Raw genomic sequence first — 21,170 nt, forward strand, 5'->3', positions numbered from 1 at the left:
TATATATATATATATATATATATAGAGATAGTTATTTTTATTCTTGGCTTTCTGGAATTCATCAGAGATGCAAAACCCGCAACAAAAAACGCAGCATAAATTGACATGGATTTAAATTCCGCGCCGCAGGTGAATTTATTAACGTTTACGCTGCATTTCTTTCCGCAGCGTGGGCCGAAGATTTTCTGAATCTCGTCCGCTTTGCTGTTACTGTAAACACTGCAGAATTTTCACACTGAATTCCGTTCCAGAAATTCTGCAGCGTTTCGTTTACGCCCCGTGGGAACCCGGCCTTGAAGCGCCACATTCATGTGTTCTGCAGGCTACGAGTTTCTGTCCGGGTGACCACCACTTGTTACATATCGCTACACGTACAGAACGTTCTGTGTCTCCCTGCCGCACCGGCTTCATTTAGGCGGACCCCCCCCCGCTCAGTAGAGAAGACGGGATCAGTAGCGATTAACCCCCCCCCCCCCCCACGCAGCTTCTGGACCCAAAAATTACCAGCACGTTCCCATTCTTAGTATAGTTTATTTAGTCCATATATACAGCGCAAGACCCCCCCCCCCCCCCCCCAACACTAATATAGAGCAGCAGCCTGCAACCCCTCAGCGGGCGTGCAACTACAAGTCCCAGCATGTTGTCAGTCTGCAGCGTCCGTGATCTGCTGGGACTTGTAGTTTCACAACCACTAGAGCTTCAGGCTGTAGGTCACAGGTCACTGATATAAATCTTGGTTCTGTATAAAATGCATTTTGTTAGAATTTACAAGCCCTGGGTAATGGTTTTCCGGTCCGTTGTGGATTCTCTGCTCCCATAGAGCTCCGGTGTTCTGCTATACGGATGACTGTACACAGTATGGATACAAAGGTATACAATGTAGCGGCGTGCTCTGGGGTGAACGTCGTCTGCTCTTCTGTATGTTGTAGGATTCTGTGCCATATAGCCCAGGTTGCGACGATCGGCTCATACAGATTTGATTGTTTCGGTGGCGCCAAGGTGGTCGGTGGCGGTAATTACACAACACTTCAATCCTTGATTTTGGTGTACAAGTCATCGATCTGGCTCTTGAAGTATTTGGCCACCTCTGCTCTCTTGGCTTTCAGTGTCGGGGTCAATAAACCATTTTCGATAGTCAACATTTCAGGATGGGTGTAAATATCCTTCACCTTAAAAACACCACGTGGGAGAAGTATTAGAATTTGACGTTTAAATATACGTATTGCTTTCTGCAATTTTGCAAATATTTTACTTTAAGCAATTTTAGTTTATCAGAATTATGGCTGCAGCTCTGGATGTGACTGGAGTGTAAAACAGGTTGTGACTCCTAACTGGAGTACAGGATAAGTAATGTATGTACACAGTGACTCCACCAGCAGAATAGTGAGTGCAGCTCTGGAGTATAATACAGGATATAACTCAGGATCAGTCCAGGATAAGTAATGTAATGTATGTACACAGTGACTCCACCAGCAGAATAGTGAGTGCAGCTCTGGAGTATAATACAGGATGTAACTCAGGATCAGTACAGGATAAGTAATGTAATGTATGTACACAGTGACCCCACCAGCAGAATAGTGAGTGCAGCTCTGGAGAATAATACAGGATGTAACTCAGGATCAGTACAGGATAAGTAATGTAATGTATGTACACAGTGACTCCACCAGCAGAATAGTGAGTGTAGCTCTGGAGTATAATACAGGATGTAACTCAGGATCAGTACAGGATAAGTAATGTATGTACACAGTGACTCCACCAGCAGAATAGTGAGTGCAGCTCTGGAGTATAATACAGGATGTAACTCAGGATCAGTACAGGATAAGTAATGTAATGTATGTACACAGTGACTCCACCAGCAGAATAGTGAGTGCAGCTCTGGAGTATAATACAGGATGTAACTCAGGATCAGTACAGGATAAGTAATGTAATGTATGTACACAGTGACTCCACCAGCAGAATAGTGAGTGCAGCTCTGGAGTATAATACAGGATATAACTCAGGATCAGTCCAGGATAAGTAATGTAATGTATGTACACAGTGACTCCACCAGCAGAATAGTGAGTGCAGCTCTGGAGTATAATACAGGATGTAACTCAGGATCAGTACAGGATAAGTAATGTAATGTATGTACACAGTGACCCCACCAGCAGAATAGTGAGTGCAGCTCTGGAGAATAATACAGGATGTAACTCAGGATCAGTACAGGATAAGTAATGTAATGTATGTACACAGTGACTCCACCAGCAGAATAGTGAGTGTAGCTCTGGAGTATAATACAGGATGTAACTCAGGATCAGTACAGGATAAGTAATGTATGTACACAGTGACTCCACCAGCAGAATAGTGAGTGCAGCTCTGGAGTATAATACAGGATGTAACTCAGGATCAGTACAGGATAAGTAATGTAATGTATGTACACAGTGACTCCACCAGCAGAATAGTGAGTGTAGCTCTGGAGTATAATACAGGATGTAACTCAGGATCAGTACAGGATAAGTAATGTAATGTATGTACACAGTGACTCCACCAGCAGAATAGTGAGTGCAGCTCTGGAGTATAATACAGGATATAATGCAGGATCAGTACAGGATAAGTAATGTAATGTATGTACACAGTGACTCCACCAGCAGAATAGTGAGTGCAGCTCTGGAGTATAATACAGGATGTAACTCAGGATCAGTACAGGATAAGTAATGTAATGTATGTACACAGTGACTCCATCAGCAGAATAGTGAGTGCAGCTCTGGAGTATAATACAGGATGTAACTCAGGATCAGTACAGGATAAGTAATGTATGTACACAGTGACTCCACCAGCAGAATAGTGAGTGCAGCTCTGGAGTATAATACAGGATGTATCTCAGGATCAGTACAGGATATGTAATGTATGTACACAGTGACTCCACCAGCAGAATAGTGAGTGCAGCTCTGGAGTATAATACAGGATATAACTCAGGATCAGTACAGGATAAGTAATGTAATGTATGTACACAGTGACTCCACCAGCAGAATAGTGAGTGCAGCTCTGGAGTATAATACAGGATATAACTCCGGATCAGTACAGGAGAAGTAATGTAACGTATGTGCACAGTGACTCCACCAGCAGAATACAGAATAATGAGTGCAGCTCTGGAGTATAATTCAGTCTGTTATTATGAAGCTATAAACTTTGTTTCATATAAATCTCTGTATTATCCTTAGATTTATTATGATTCCAATGATTAAATAATTACAGACCTGTTCAAAAGACTTCAGTCCGGTCTGTTTTCCGATTTTAATCATATCCTCCAGTATGGCTTTCTTCACAGTCTGGTGAAAAATATGAAAGGATTACATACAGCAGCTCAGCAGACCGTATTACACATGATAGGCTTAGATACACGACTCAGTAGACCATATCACATGATATAATTAGATACAGCTGCCCAGCAGACAGTATATGACATGAAGGTTCAGATAGTTAACAGTATTAGGCTGGGTTCACACACCCTATTTACGGACGTAATTCAAGCGTTTTAGCCCCGAATTACGTCCGAAAATGCGGCTCAATAGCGTTGGCAAACATCCGCCCATTCATTTGAATGGGTTTTACGATGTTCTGTGCCGACGGTCATTTTTTTTACGCGCCGCTGTCAAAATACGGTGCGTAAAAAAGACACCCGCGGCAAAGAAGTGCCTGTCACTTCTTGAGACGTAATTGGAGCCGTTTTCCATTGACACAATGGAAAAACAGCTCCAATTATGTCCGTAATGGACGCACCGAAAAGCGCCTGCACTTGCCATTACCAGTATAGCAGACACTATCACACATGGTAGGATTAGATACACCAGTATAGCAGACAGTATCACACATGGTAGGATTAGATACACCAGTGTAGCAGACCGTATTACAGACGATAGGCTCAATACTCACTGAATGTTTGCAGAGTTCTTCAAAGGACCCTTTGACACCAAGTTTTGCTGCAAAATCTGGCAAGACCTCAGGATCGGGGATAATTACTCCCACCAAACTAGACTAGGAAAGAGAGGGTGAAAAAAAATTATTTTTATGAGCAGTTTATAAAATGTATTGCTGTGTAGTCCTCTCCATAACCACTGGGTGGCACTGCTATACCTGTTTTATGGGTTACAATGACATCTATATCTGGCTCATATAATTCCTGACATATTCCCAGGATACAGCATCTGGGCTTTCCTGGTTTTAATCATTGTCTTAACTGGATTTCAAGAAGGAATGAGCTTGCGTCTGCTTACATGCCCGACGTGGGCCGTGAAAGCGAGCACTGATCGAGACAGTTTGTTGATCGGCGCTCGTTTGCTTCTTTCATAAGGAGCAGCGATCAGTAAAGGATTTGGACGAGCACTTGTTACTACCATCGCTTGTCCCCAAACATTTCTATCATGTCGGCAGTACATTGTTGTTTATACAGGAAGATGTTCTGCTGACAGCGATAATATTTAACTGCATAAACGTTACGATCAGCCGATAAACGAGCGCTTGCCCGTTTATCGGCTGATCGTTGTCCTGTTCATACAGGGCAATGATCGGGATGAGCGCTCATACCATCTCTCATTGGCCCGTGTTAAAGGGACTTGACACAGACTATAGTTCTATAGATACCTGAAGCGTGCAACTTAGACTGTGTTTCAATTCCTCGCCATTTTCAAGATCTCTGCTTGCTGTTCGTGAAACTGAACATTCTGGTTTACATCCAGAGGCTGAACAAGTGTCCTAACCTAATTCTTCCTGCAGCTGAGGATTTGTTACAATTGTATCCAGTCTAGATAATCCTCTGTGACTCTGAACTCCAGACTGATTCAGTTTACCTGCACTGATACACTGTAACAAACTAAGGACAGAAGATAGATTTGTTCTGCTGAGGGGTTTTAAGACTATGAATACATCTGCGTAGGAGGCTCCGTTGCAGATTCCGTCAAGGTTGACGTGGGAAAAATGCACCTAAGCTGAACTCAAAGGACCCTATAGAAGTCAATGGAGTCCGTCCAGTGGCGCTGGTATCACGATGCAAGTGTGAACAGAGCCGAACTAACAGAGGATCGCAGAGACTGACACATTGTAACAATTTGCGTTAGGACTACGTCTACAAAGGTTTTGAGCCTCTGGACATAAATAATATTTCCATTCACTGACTCCAAACAGAAATGTTGAAAGAAATGAGGAATTGAAAAACAAAGTCTAATAGAAAGTTGCAGAACTTTTCTTTATATATCTTTTCTTTATTTGACTGGGACCAATGGCGTAGGAGGAGCTGTGGTTGCACCCGGGCGGCCGGGCCCCTGTGTCTGGGGGAGGGTAGCACAGACTCCTGTCACCCTAGCTGTCACTGTAAGTGGGTGCTGTAAAAAAAGCTATGAAATATGTTAATCCTACGCAATGTGATGTCATCATGTATGACATCATTGATGGTGGGATGAACACATGGTAATGGTGCGGTCAGTGGCGATGGTGGCAGACATTGGACGGAGAGGCAGTGGGGGGGGGGGGTCAGGTCCTGACCTTATTGTTGTAGGGTTATTGTTCAGTATCGCTCGGACGTCTCCATGTGATGTGACACGTGTATGGACGTGCATGGTCAGATGCATCACATGGAAGTGGCAGCCTTGTGCCGGTACACGTGCAAGACATGAAAAACCCCAGCTCTCCGGCAACGTGCCGCTCTCCAGAGGCTGATCCACTCGTCCGACCGTTAATTGGATTTTTTTGCTTGTGATCCCGGGTCTCCCTCATTATAAGTGGATTATCTAATGTCCAGAGTATCAGCACCTACCCGCAGACTGTCACCATGTACGAAGACCTGAGCCACCGGGGCGCTGCGCACATACACATTCTCAATCTTTTCTGGGGCGATGTACTCTCCCTGCGCCAACTTGAAGATGTTCTTCTTCCTATCGATGATTTTCAAGGTCCCATTCTGGAAGACATAAAGATTATTAACATTATTGTACCGCATCACTGAATTAGGAAAAAATCTTCAACTTTCTAATACACTTTAATATTTCTTATCCTGAATTATATCATGTCTTATACTCCAGTCACATCCAGAGCTGCATTCAGAAATAGAATCTGCCCACACAGTGCCGAAAGCAAACTCTTAAAAGTGGAGACCCTATAATGTAATTAAGCGTTGAATTGAGAAATATGGAGCTTTTTTTTAAGTCAGTCTACATTATAGCACCTGTGTACACATTACATCTCCCGCAATGCACCACAGCAGCAGAGCCTGGATTCTATACACTACCCCTGGTGCCCCTGACCTGTCTCAGCGTGTCCTGGTTCATAGACCTGCTGGTTTTAGGGGGTGGCAAACAGGGAAGTTGCTCTGAGCGCCCATCTCCTAAGGGGCTCCAGGAGCAACCGGAGTTTACCATTAACTTCTTCATTGCCCTAGACCACCAGGGAACTTACAAATTACTCCTTCACTACCCTAGACCAGCGGGGAGTATGAAAGAAGAAAAATTCTCTCAAAACAGCGAACGGCGGGGCCCACTCCATGGAGAATTAAGAAATGCTTGTCATAAAACTATAGTAATGTCTCACCTGAGACATTACTAGTGCATGGTGTCATCATTCAATGGTTCAATAGCAGCAGTAAGGCGGAGGCGAGGCAGCATGGAGGAAGGCTCTGTTATGGGGACACTACGGCTATCACTGTTAGGGGGCACTATTTTGGGTGTACTGTGGATTTCACTTTTATGTGCAGCAGTATGTAAGGCGAGCCGCATGCACCTGTCCTCATTTCCCATAAGTTGTAAGGTGAGTGTCCAGCCACTGAACCAGGAGGGGGCGGCAGTGAGGTCCAGCCTGAGGATACTGGATGCAGCTCTCGTGGTGACATCAGTAAAGCAAATACATTTATTTTTTATTGGGGCCCTGGGATTTTTGACGAGCAGACGGGTGAGAGACCCTCCGAGCGCCAATGTGAACAGACCCTTACTCAGCATCCTATAGATCCGCAGAGAAGCTTAGTCCTACAGTATTGAGGTCACTGGCCACTTGTGTGATTCTCCTTGAAGACCCCTCATGTCTGCAGCTCCGCCTGACGACCGCATCGACCCAGAGAATCAATGACATCTGTTATCGGACTCCAAGATCTTCGATTATTCCTGGTAACGGAGCCGCAGAACCGAAGAAACCCGGACACATTTCTCTGAACCGCCCTCAATACGATGGATTCTTATGGATTATTAATCCAGAGACGGTTCCGTATGCAGGAACGTAATTACCGGCCCCGCAGGTGGCACAGCAGAATATACTTACTGCTCCAAATTGGCCTTGAGGGCCGGATAATTGCTGCGGGGCTGGAACCCGGCGCAGTCCGTGTGTTGCTCATTAATCCAAGGGGTGAGAGCGGGGGGCTGAATGAATCCAGTCTGTGTCACTGCGGTCACCACACTACATCATACATCAGCGCTTTATATACAGGAAATCTGCTGCTCTGGAAATATTAGATCCCGGGGTTGTCACCCAGCTTTTCCAAAGACCCTGAATGGCAGATGAATCTGAGCTGTTATATAAAGCTACAGTCTCCCTTTCCTGTATCTTTCTTACTACGCTGCTTGTGTACGTTTTAACTGTAGTCCTAACATGATATTCATGAACCAGGAAGCTCAGAATGAACACAGGTATACGTCACTCCCAGGTTTGACCGAATATCATCTCAGTATCACTAATAGATGAAGGGTTAGTATCAGAATGACAGGTATGACCTCTACTGCCTGAGCCAAGATCAGCAGCTTGCACACTTGGATAAGGGAAAGGTTGGTGATATTACTGCCCATCTCCAGTTACAGTATTAGTTCCATTCAACCTATTAACATCAGGTCATTTTTAAGTCCCACATTCGGGTCTTATTAATTTCTTAATATATCTTTATAGTGGTCGCAGATATACACAGCTCCCAGAGTTACATGATAACATTCTGCTGCCTGCAGCCACCACTAGGGGGAGCTCACTACATACAGACATATACAGCTGCCACAGACTTACATGATAACATTCTATCTGCCTGCAGCCACCACTAGGGGGAGCTCACTACATACAGACATATACAGCTCCCATAGAGTTAGATGATAACATTCTGCTACCTGCAGCCACCACTAGGGGGAACTTACTACATACATATATTTACAGCTCCCATAGAGTTGCATGATAAGATTCTGCTGCCTGCAGCCACCACTGTGGGGAGATCACTACATACAGATATATACAGCTTCCATAGAGTTACATGATAACATTCTGCTGCCTGCAGCCACCACTAGGGGGAGATCACTACATACAGATATATACAGCTCCCATAAATTTACATGATAACATTCTGCTGCCTGCAGCCACCACTAGGGGGAGCTCACTACATACAGATATATACAGCTCCCATAGAGTTACATGATAGCATTCTGCTTCCTGCAGCCACCACTAGGGGAGCTCACTAAATACAGATATATACAGCTCCCATAGAGTTGCATGATAAGATTCTGCTGCCTGCAGCCACCACTAGGGGGAGCTCCCTACATACAGATATATACAGCTTCCATAGAGTTACATGATAACATTCTGCTGCCTGCAGCCACCACTAGGGGAGATCACTACATACAGATATATACAGCTCCTATAGAGTTACATGATAACATTCTGCTGCCTGCAGTCACCACTAGGGGGAGCTCACTACATACAGATATATACAGCTCCCATAAAGTTACATGATAACATTCTGCTGCCTGCACCCACCACTAGGGGGAGCTTACTACATACATATATTTACAGCTCCCATAGAGTTACATGATAACATTCTGCTACCTGCAGTCACCACTAGGGAGAGCTTAGGAGCTGGGACAATTTACTGTATTCTTGTTAGTAATAACTTTTGTGGTACAGAGTCGCCAATTATAGTGCACGCCATGTTTGTGCAATAATTTGCGATGTTTTATTATTCTCTTGCCAATTTTCAAAAGTGTCGCGAAAAGTGGGTGGGGTTTAGCAAGAGATTACGTGGCCTATCATGGACAGACAGATTTACGATAATCTCCGCCAGAAATTGTTGTCAATTATAGCGTAAATCTACGCCAGGCCTTACCATCATTTGCATTTCTTGAACATGGAAAGGCGTGAGCCTCTTAATAAATTTGATGTTTCTTAGCCTAGCTCCCCCTAGTGGTGACTGCAGACAGACACAATATTACTCTATATATAAACAAAGAGAACAAGAGATCTCCAGACTAAAGAGATCAGTATATATATATATATATATATATATATATATATACGGTGCCAACCAGGAAATTTAAATTTAGAGAAAACAAAAATCTTGCATAATTTTAAATTCTTTTTATATATTAATAAAATAAAAATTTTGATAACTAATTTTGTGACATATACTGAGCCGAGTGCCTCTTTTTTACCAGGATTTGTTCTCTTTTTCTTTTTGCTTTCTCTAAACAATATTACTCTAGTCTACGCAGGGGATTTGGAGCTCTATATCAAAAAAACTGAGGTCCGACCTCTATAAAGATAAATTAAGAAATACAAGATAATAAAAATAAATTGATACAAAAGTTACAAAGAAGAAAATACTATAAATTAGAATGGAAATAAACTAAAACATTGTCTTGTAAGCTGATACATTGTATGGGGTCTCGGTGCTCTAGTGGGGAGGCTTACATGGTAGCATAGTTATAGAGGCATGCACTTTACCCCTCTATACTTACTGGAAGCCACTTCCCGACATCCCCAGTGTGCAGCCATCCCTCCGCATCCATGGCTTCTGCCGTCTTCTCCGGGTCTTTCAGATATCCTTTAAACACATTGGGACCTTTAATACAAACCTAAAAACATAAAATCACATATAGAGGTAAATATCTCTGTAGGTTCTCAGCGCTGGAGAAATGTGTCATAAAGTAGTTATCATGGGGGAGGCGAGGTGTCTGCACTTTATGTCACTCATTACATTGGGAAACTCTACAGTCACCCTCTCTCTAGCCTGATATGGCTGATAACAGGGAGCAATAGTTTGTATTCACCTGTCCTACAGTGATCCTCCCCCAGCCTGACATGTCTGATAACAGAGAACAATAGATTGTGATCACCTGTCCTACAGTCATCCTCTCACCAGCCTGACATGTCTGATAACAGAGAACAATAGATTGTAATCACCTGTCCTACAGTCATCCTCTCCCCAGCCTGACATGTCTGATAGCAGAGAACAATAGATTGTATTCACCTGTCCTACAGTCATCCTCCCCCAGCCTGACATGTCTGATAACAGAGAACAATAGATTGTATTCACCTGTCCTACAGTCATCCTCCCCCAGCCTGACATGTCTGATAACAGAGAATAATAGATTGTAATCACCTGTCCTACAGTCATCCTCCCCCAGCCTGACATGTCTGATAACAGAGAACAATAGATTGTATTCACCTGTCCTACAGTCATCCTCCCCCAGCCTGACATGTCTGATAACAGAGAACAATAGATTGTATTCACCTGTCCTACAGTCATCCTCTCCCCAGCCTGACACGTCTGATAACAGAGAACAATAGATTGTATTCACCTGTCCTACAGTCATCCTCTCCCAGCCTGACATATCTGATAACAGAGAACAATAGATTGTATTCACCTGTCCTACAGTCATCCTCCCCCAGCCTGACATGTCTGATAACAGAGAACAATAGATTGTAATCACCTGTCCTACAGTCATCCTCCCCCAGCCTGACATGTCTGATAACAGAGAACAATAGATTGTAATCACCTGTCCTACAGTCATCCTCTCCCCAGCCTGACATGTCTGATAGCAGAGAACAATAGATTGTATTCACCTGTCCTACAGTCATCCTCCCCCAGTCTGACATGTCTGATAACAGAGAACAATAGATTGTAATCACCTGTCCTACAGTCATCCTCCCCCAGCCTGACATGTCTGATAACAGAGAACAATAGATTGTATTCACCTGTCCTACAGTCATCCTCCCCCAGCCTGACATGTCTGATAACAGAGAACAATAGATTGTATTCACCTGTCCTACAGTCATCCTCCTCCCAGCCTGACATGTCTGATAACAGAGAACAATAGATTGTATTTGCCTGTCCTCCAGTCATCCCCTCTGACATGGTTGCGAACAGTGAGAAATAGAATGTCTTCACCTGTCCTACAGTCATCTTCTCTCCTGTCTGAAATGGCTGATAACAGAAAGCAAATGATTGTATTCACATTCTACAGTCACCTTCTTTCCGGTCTAAAATGGCTGATATCAGGGAGCAATAGCTTGCCGATTTGAGTCACCTCCACAGCATTTTGTGATTAGATATTCTTTAGGTTTAGCGTGGATCTAGTGAGAACCAGTCCTGACCCTGATATTTCTCACCTCTCCTTCTCCATTAGATGAGAAGTAATTCATATCTGTCACATCTACGAGCTTCAGGAGATTACACGGCAGCGGAGCACCAACGTGTCCTGGAAGACATGAGATTCAGATACAAGCCTCGTATGTAACGTCCCCCCAAGAACTCTCCATTTAGCTATTGCTTTGTTGTATGTGTTCCTGGGAAAGATGAGTGACAACCAATATCTCCGCCATCGCAGCTCTCAGGTTGTCACCAGAGCCCTGAACAGCAAATCTGCTGAAGCACGGGATACAATGCTACTTAATTTGCCACATTTGACACTGTAAATGAGAGACAACCCCCATAGATGCTATAATGGCCGCCATATTGGTTGTCACCCAGCTTATCCTGAAGCAGATCTCACCTGCCGTCCAGTCTCCGGGGGTGGAAAACGAGCAACCTGCGCCACATTCAGTCTGTCCGTATGCTTCAAAAATCTGTCATCAGAAAACAACTTTGTAATGGGAAATCTATTTTCTTTATTCACATCAGTAACATGTAATAATAGGTACATTTTCCTTTAAGACCACACCCAATTCTCATAAGACCTGCCCATTTCTGGAGCGGGGAGATCTGGAGAGTTGTCACAGTCCTTCCCTGATACATATGTATAATTAAAGGAGAACTCCATTTTAAGTGTTTTACTAATTGTTTCTTGGCTTGAAGCTCTTGAGTCTTGAGTTTAATTACTGTTCTATTGATGTTATTCCTTTTCTTAAAAAAGAGGCGGGGCAGTGACAACTTCTCTTTTATCTTAATTTAAAAAAAACAAAACAAAGAGGCATGGGACCATCAGTGCGGACTCTGAATTACTAGACCCCTGCTGATTTGTTCTGATGAAATCCAATTGACATGAAAGAAAATTCCGTTTTTGGACAACCCCTTTAATTTAGTAGTAGGACACCCTGTGATTAACTTATTATTGCGGGACCCTAACAAAAGAGGATTGTCCAAAGTGGAGAACCCCTTACAAAGTGTGTGAATGCCGGGTCACAAATTAATAATATGGCTGCACTGGTAAATCAGGGATAATTATCATAATAATGGAATTCTGTATCATGGAGTTACCCTTTAAGTGTCAGGGTGCATTGATTAAACCTAAACATATTCAGTGATGATCATTTACCTGACTACCCAGGGCGGCTCTCAGGAAGGACAGGACATTCTCTGAAATAGGGGCTGCTCCCGTTACCATAACCCGGACACGTCCCCCCATTGTTTCCTAGGTAGAAAGTGGTAAAATATGCAATTATCTAGAAGTCATTAGATTATAGTGTGCCAAACATCCGGAAAGAAGGGCCACGCAGCTTACAAATCGTCAGTGTGATTATTGTAAGCAGATAAAAAACGGAAATCCCTAAAAATGTAAGCCACGAGGGATATTATTACTGAGCCACTGGACCACCAGGAATGTTATAACTGAGCCACTGGACCACCAGGAATGTTATAACTGAGCCACTGGACCACCAGGAATGTTAGTACTGAGCCACCAAGAATGTTATTACTGAACCACCAGGAATGTTTTGACTGAGCCACTGGACCACCAGGAATTGTATGACTGAGCCACTGGACCACCAAGAATGTTAGTACCGAGCCACTGGACAACTAGGAATGTTAGTAATGAGCCACTTGACCACCAGGAATGTTATTACCGAGCCACTGGACCACTAGGAATGTTATTACTGAGCCACTGGACCACTAGGAATGTTATTACTGAGCCACTGGACCATCAGGAATGTTATTACTGAGCCACTGGACCACCAAGAATGTTGGTACTGAGCCACTGGACCACCAGGAATCTTATTACTGAGCCACTTGACCACCAGGAATGTTATTACTGAGCCACTGGACCATCAGGAATGTTATTACTGAGCCACTGGACCACCAGTAATGTTATACTGAGCCACTGGGTTAACAGAGATGTTATTACTTACTGACTACACTACCAGGAATATTATTAGTGAACCACAGAAATAAGAGGAATGAGCCACTGGATGATCAGAGAAATGATTGTACTCACAAAACCAACAGGGATGTTACTATTGAAGTACTGGACTACGAGAATTATTGTTACTGAGCCACTAGACCAACAGGGATGTTAGAAATGAAACACTGGATCATTAGGGATATTATGAGATCCCCTAGACGACCAGGGAATTTTATTATGGAAGCAATAAATTACTTGTGAGAAATTATTAGAACTCCTTGAACCACAAGGGATTTTATTACTGAACGACCAGGGATATTACTAACTTACTGAACCACCAGGGATGTTATTACTGAACCACCAAGGATGTTATTACTGAACCACCACGGATATTACTAATTTACTGAAGCAACCAGGGATGTTATTACTGAACCACCAGGGATATTACTAATTCACTGAACCACCAGGGATGTTATTACTGAACCACCAGGGATATTAATGATTCACCAGGGATGTTATTACTGAACCACCAGGGATGTTATTACTGAACCACCAGGGATGTTATTAATGAACCACCAGGGATGTTATTACTGAACCACCAGGGATGTTATTACTGAACCACCAGGGATGTTATTACTGAACCACCAGGGATGTTATTACTGAACCACCAGGGATGTTATTACTGAACCACCTGGGATATTAATGAACCACCAGGGATGTTATTACTGAACCACCAGGGATGTTATTACTGAACCACCAGGGATATTACTAATTCGCTGGATGAACAGGGATGGCAACTGGATCACCAGAGACAACTACAGAACTACTGGACCACTAGAGATGAGCTCCTGCTATACCAGCGGATAAACAAATGGACACTAAAGTTTATCATCAATTTGAGGACTGTCAGTGAATGACATGACCCACATTATTGTTCTTTTTAAAAAAAAAGAGGTTTTGCAGCAGCTGGAGTATGTACTATGGGTGCAGCAGCGGTGTGGCGTTGTAATGTAAAGTACATATACCAGCTGCAATAAAAATACAGTGCACAATAGAAGGGGTTTCATGTGAACGAATCAGTGTTTGCCATGAAATAACATTTTCTTTAAAAAGAGGTTCTGCAGCTGCGGTGGGGTGTTCATAGACAATAGTGAACATATAATGCTTCTGTAAAATAATTGCTATATCCTATTTATAATATACCGCACACTATAACTCACCTGAACTTTCTTGAATATTAATTTATCCCAAATGCTGTCATTTCGAAAAATTCCCTTCTTAACCTCGGCAAACTTACAAGATGTAGCAAAGTCTAGCAGAAATTTCTTGGAGGGAGTCTGGGCCCCGCTTTGTATCTGGGGGAAATGATTTTCAAGTTGTTATATTTGTGTACAAATGACAGAAAGCTAATATCTGGGCGTGGAAAATCGTCCACCTAAATCCCACCTGTACCTTGTCGTAAATCCGGTTCAGCAGTCTGGGGACTGTGGGGAAAACTGTCGGCTTCAGTATTTTCATATCGTCAGTCAATACTCGTATATCGCCCTGAAAAAAGCCCACTTTGGCGCCAGAGCAGAAGATCACTGTCTGTCAGACGAAACAAACAATATGAGGATCATGTGTTTAGGATTAGAAGAAAATAAAAGCATTAACCCTGAGATGGTAATAAAAATACTTAATGTAAGGTATGGGACCACCAGGGATATTATATTAAACTTACTAGATCTCCTGAGATATTAGTTTTAAAACTGCAACTAGGTTATCACTAACTCCTAGACCACCAGGGGTATTATTTCTAGTTGCTAGACCACCACGGAAATTATTAGTTGCTGATAGACCACCAAGGACTGTATTACTAAGTGCAAGACCACCAGGGATATTATTACTAACTGCTAGACCACCAGGAATATTATTACTAACTGCTAGACCACCAGGGATATTATTACTAAGTGCAAGACCACCAGGAATATTATTACTAACTGCTAGACCACCCAGGAATATTATTACCAACTGCTAGCCCACCAGGAATATTATTACTAACTGCTAGACCACCACAGATATTATTACTTGCTGATAGACCACCAAGGACAGTATTACTAAGTGCAAGACCATCAGGGATATTATAACTAACTCCTGGACCACCAGGGATATTATTACTAACTGCTAGACCACCAGGGATATTATTACTAACTGCTATTCCACCAGTAATATTATTACTAACTGCTAGACCACCACAGATATTATTACTTGCTGATAGACCCCCAAGACAGTATTGCTAAGTGCAAGACCACCAGGGATATTATTACTAACTGCTAGACCACCAGAAAGAGTAATACTAATGCCTACACCACCAGAAAGAGCATTATTAACTTCTAGAACTCCACAAACAGTATAAGTAACTGGTAGACTAAAATAAAGAGTATTACTAACTCCTAGACGAGCAGGGATAGTATTACTAACTGATAGACCACCACGGATATTATTACTAACTGTTAGACCACCAGAGATTGTCTTACTAACTTCTAGATCACCAGGGGTAGTATTACTAACTCCTAGACCCCTGGGAATAGTATTGCTAACTCCTAGACCACCAGGGATTGTATTGCTAACTCCTATACTAGCAGGGATAGTATTACTAACTCCTAGACCAGCAGAGATAGTATTACTAACTGATAGACCACCACAGATATTATTACTAGCTGTTAGACCACCAGAGATAGTTTTAATAACTCATAGACCACCAGGGATAGTATTACTAACTTGTAGTCCACAGGGATAGTATTACTAAGTGATAGACCACCAGGGATAGTATTATTAACTTCTAGTCCAACACGGTTAGTATTACTAACTCCTAGTCCAACAGGGATATTATTACTAGCCGTTACACCACCAGGGATAGTATTACTAACTCATAGACCACCAGGGATAATATTACTAACTCACGGACCACCAGGGATAGTATTATTAACGCATAGACCACCAGGGATAATATTACTAACTGCTTGACCACCAGGATTATTATTACTAACTGCTAGACCACAAGGAATATTATTACTAACTGCTAGCCCCCCACAGATATTATTAATTGCTGATAGACCACCAAGGACAGCATTATGAAGTTCAAGACCGCCAGGGATATTATTACTAACTGCTAGACCCCCAGGAATATTATTACTAACTGCTAGACCACCAGGAATATTATTACTAACTGCTAGACCACCAGGAATATTATTACTAACTGCTAGACCAGCAAAGATGTTATTACTTGCTGATAGAAAACCAAGGACAGTATTGCTAAGTGTGAGACAACCAGGGATATTATTACTAACTGCAAGACCACCAGAAAGAGTAATACTAACGCCTACACCACCAGAAAGAGTATTATTAACTGCTAGAACTCCACGAACAGTATAAGTAACTGGTAGACTAAAAGAAAGAGTATTACTAACTCCTAGACCAGCAGGGATAGTATTACTAACTGATAGACCACCACAGATATTATTACTAACTGTTAGACCACCAGAGATAGTCTTACTGACTTCTAGATCACCAGGGGTAGTATTACTAACTCCTAGACCACCAGGGATTGTATTGCTAACTCCTAGACCACCAGGGATATGATTACTAACTGATAGACAACCAAAGACATTATTACTAACTGTTAGCTGACCAGAGATAATTTTACTAACTCCTAGACCACCAGGAATAGTATTACCTACTCCTAGTCCAACATGGATAGTATTACTAACTGATAGACCACGAGGGATAGTATTACTAACTCCTAGTTCGACATGGATAGTAGTACTAACTCATAGACCACCAGGGATAGTATTACTAACTCATAGACCACCAGGGATAGTATTACTATCTCAGAGACCACCAGGGATAATATTATTAACTGCTAGACCACCAGGAATATTATTACTAACTGCTAGACAACCAGGAATATTATTACTAACTGCTAGACCACCACAGATATTATTACTTGCTGATAGACCACCAAGGACATTATTCCTATCAGCAAGTAATAATATCTGTGGTGGTCTAGCAGTTAGTAATAATATTCCTGGTTGTCTAGCAGTTAGTAATAATATTCAAGGTGGTCTACGAGTTAGTAATAATATCCCTGGTGGCACTTAGTAATACTGCCCTTGGTGGTCTAAGTGCCACCAGGGATATTATTACTAACTCCTAGACCACCAGAGATAGTATAATTAAACTCATAGGCCATCAGGGATAGTATAACTAACTCATAGTCCAACAGGGATAATATTACTAACTGCTAGATCACTAGTGATAGTATTACTAATGCCTAGACCACCAGGAATGGTATTACTAACTTCTAGACAACCAGGGATAGTATTATTAACTTCTAGTCCAACATGGATAGTATTACTAACTCTTAGACCACCTGGGATACTATTACTACTAGATCAACAGAGATAGTACTACTAACTCATAGAACACCAGGGACAGTATTGCTAACTCCTAGACCACCAGGGATAGTATTACAAACTGATAGACCACCACAGATATTATTACTAACTGTTAGACCACCAGAGATAGTTTTACTAACTCCTAGACCACCAGGGATAGTATTACTAACTCCTAGTCCAACATGGATAGTATTACTAACTTCTAGTCCAACAGGGATAGTATTACTAACTTCTAGTCCAACAGGGATATTATTACTATCTCCTAGTTCGTCATGTATAGTATTACTAGCTCATAGACCACCAGGGATAGTATTACTAACTCCTATACCACCAGGGATAGTATTTCGAACTCCTAGACCTCCAGAGATAGTGCTACTAACTCATAGACCACCAGGGATAGTATTGCTAACTCCTAGACCACCATGGATAGTATTACTAAATCCTAGACCACCAGGGATAGTATTACTACTAGACCACCAGAGATAGTACTACTAACTCATAGAACACCAGAGATAGTATTGCTAACTCCTAGACCACCAGGGATAGTATTACTAGCTCCTAGTCCACCAGGGATAGTATTACTAACTTCTATTCCAACAGGGATATTATTACTATCTCCTAGTTCGTCATGTATAGTATTACTAGCTCATAGACCACCAGGGATAGTATTACTAACTCCTATACCACCAGGGATAGTATTTCTAACTCCTAGACCTCCAGAGATAGTGCTACTAACTCATAGACCACCAGGGATAGTATTGCTAACTCCTAGACCACCATGGATAGTATTACTAAATCCTAGACCACCAGGGATAGTATTACTACTAGACCACCAGAGATAGTATTGCTAACTCCTAGTCCACCAGGGATAGTATTACTAGCTCCTAGTCCACCAGGGATAGTATTACTAACTTCTATTCCACCAGGGATAGTATAACTAACTCCTAGTTTGACATGGATAGAATTACTAACTCCTAGACCACCAGGGATAGTATTACTAACTCAAAGATCACCAGGGATAGTAATACTAACTCATAGACCACCAGGGATAGTATTACTAATTGTTAAATTGTTAGACCACTAGAGATAGTATTACTAGCTCTTAGACCACCAGGGATATTATTACTAACTCCTAGACCACCAGAGATAGTATTAGTAATACCTAGTACAACATGGATAGTATTACTAACTCCTAGACCACCAGGGATATTATTACTACTAGACCACCAGAGATAGTATTACTAACTCATAGACCACCAGGGATATTATTACTAACTCCTAGACCACCAGGGATATTATTACTAATGCCTAGTCCAACATGGATAGTATTACTAACTCCTAGACCACCAGGGATAGTATTACTACTAGACCACCGGGAATACACCTGGCCCGCAGTTGATATTAATTTTAACTCACATACACCAAAAATATTACTTATTCCCTACATTAATTATCTCTCACACAGACAACCTCTTTTTAAAGTGAAGCTTCTCTGACCTCTATTATCAGCAACTATCACCTTTAGTTGTGGCATTAAACCATTAATTTCCCCTAAAGTGGTGATGGACGAGCCGGGCAGTAGCTGTTCTGACAGAGCAGCTTGGGGGGTCCCAAGCGGAGGACCGCCCCTTTATGACGTGAATATGTTGTCTATAACAAGTTTCCAGTGGCCATAGTTCAAGGTGTCTTACACAATGTCACAGTAAATCCTGGCACCGAGCAGAGTCCTTACCTGAACCACTCGCTCAAACATGTGCGCCATCGGCAGATAAGATATTTCAATGTCGGAGGTCAATGGGGCGAAGGTGCTCTGTACAGTATGAAAAAGGTCCAAAGTCAAGAGACAGTGGAAAAGAAAAGACAAACGAAGTGGCACAATATCAAACAACCATGGGCTATAATTATATATAAAAGGTTTTACATGGATGGAGCCTTTCCTTTAAAATAAAAATTGCATGCAGCCATTGAGGTCTGTTACATAGGTTGAATAGAGACAAATGTCTAGATAGATAGATAGATAGATAGATAGATAGATAGATAGATAGATAGATAGATAGATAGATAGATAGATAGATAGATAGATAGATAGATAGATAGATAGATAGATAGATTCAATACTTTAATATAACGGTCACTTACTTCTGTCGCTTTAAGAAAACTGCTGGCATCAGCTACAACATTCTGGTGGGAGAGCATCGCCCCTTTGGGGTCACCTGGTAGAAGACATTTTTTATAAGAATATGTGCAGTAAACAGTCCTGAGTTAAGATTGAGGCTAAAATATAAATTAAAAAGCTAAATAAACAGCGATTGTGCAAAGATGTGGAATAGTATTTGCCCCCTTAGAATCCCCCTTATCAGAGAGCCCCCCCTTATCATAGACCCCCCTTATCATAGATCATCCTCCTTATCATCGTGCACCCCCCTTATCATAGAGCCCCCTCCCCTCCTTATCATAGAGCACCCTCTTATCATAGAGCACCCCCCTTATCATAGAGCACCCCCTTATCATAGAGCACCCCCCTTATCATAGAGCACCCCCCTTATCATAGAGCACCCCCCTTATCATAGAGCACCCCCCTTATCATAGGAGAACCCCCCTTATCATAGAGCACCCCCCTTATCATAGAGCACCCCCTTATCATAGAGCACCCTCCTTATCATAGAGCACCCTCCTTATCATAGAGCACCCCCTTATTATAGAGCACCCTCCTTATCATAGAGCACCCCCTTATTATAGAGCACCCTCCTTCTCTCTCTAACAATTCACCAGCAATTGTCAGCTAATAAAATCATTATCTCATTTCTTTACATCAATTAAATAGTCAGTATGAAGTGGCACAGGGGCCCCTAACCTGCTGGGCCCCTGTACAGCTACACATATATGTCCGACCCTTAGTAAATCTGAGGAAATATTATAAATTATGTAAACGTCACCTGTTGTCCCACTAGTGAAACAGATCAGACACAAGTCATCAGGATTGGGAGGCTGAAAGAACAGATAATAACCCTCAACATTTCCATCTAGCGAAACAAAATACAAATATAAAGATTCTATCTATCTATCTATCTATCTCATATCTATCTATCTATCTATCTATCTATCTATCTATCTATCTCATATCTATCTCATATCTATCTATCTATCTATCTCTCATATCTATCTCATATCTATCTATCTCATATCTATCTATCTCATATCTATCTATCTCATATCTATCTATCTCATATCTATCTATCTCATATCTATCTATCTCATATCTATCTATCTATCTATCTATCTATCTATCTATCTATCTATCTCATATCTATCTATCTATCTATCATCTATCTCATATCTATCTATCTATCTCTCTCTCTCTATCTATCTATCTATCTATCTATCTATCTATCTATCTATCTATCTATCTATC

At 41.9% G+C, this 21,170-nt stretch overlaps 1 protein-coding gene across 1 annotated transcript in view; it reads right to left on the minus strand.

Moving 5' to 3' along the window:
* Positions 1-570: 570 nt before the first annotated feature.
* ACSL5 (acyl-CoA synthetase long chain family member 5) overlaps positions 571-21,170 on the minus strand; it is a 38,351-nt gene continuing 17,751 nt past the window's right edge. Inside the window, exons 9-21 of the mRNA XM_075842775.1 lie at positions 20,695-20,746; positions 19,898-19,971; positions 19,491-19,568; positions 14,775-14,909; positions 14,543-14,677; positions 12,522-12,617; positions 11,760-11,832; positions 11,377-11,465; positions 9,723-9,839; positions 5,789-5,932; positions 3,913-4,014; positions 3,237-3,308; positions 571-1,169 (exon numbers count right to left, since the gene is read on the minus strand). Coding sequence (XP_075698890.1) covers positions 1,029-1,169; positions 3,237-3,308; positions 3,913-4,014; positions 5,789-5,932; positions 9,723-9,839; positions 11,377-11,465; positions 11,760-11,832; positions 12,522-12,617; positions 14,543-14,677; positions 14,775-14,909; positions 19,491-19,568; positions 19,898-19,971; positions 20,695-20,746 — 1,308 coding nt within the window. The 3' untranslated portion in view covers positions 571-1,028. The remainder of the gene's footprint in view (positions 1,170-3,236; positions 3,309-3,912; positions 4,015-5,788; positions 5,933-9,722; positions 9,840-11,376; positions 11,466-11,759; positions 11,833-12,521; positions 12,618-14,542; positions 14,678-14,774; positions 14,910-19,490; positions 19,569-19,897; positions 19,972-20,694; positions 20,747-21,170) is intronic.

This window comes from Rhinoderma darwinii, chromosome 11 (genome assembly GCF_050947455.1).
Source record: "Rhinoderma darwinii isolate aRhiDar2 chromosome 11, aRhiDar2.hap1, whole genome shotgun sequence".
Taxonomy (NCBI): Eukaryota; Metazoa; Chordata; class Amphibia; order Anura; family Rhinodermatidae; genus Rhinoderma; species Rhinoderma darwinii.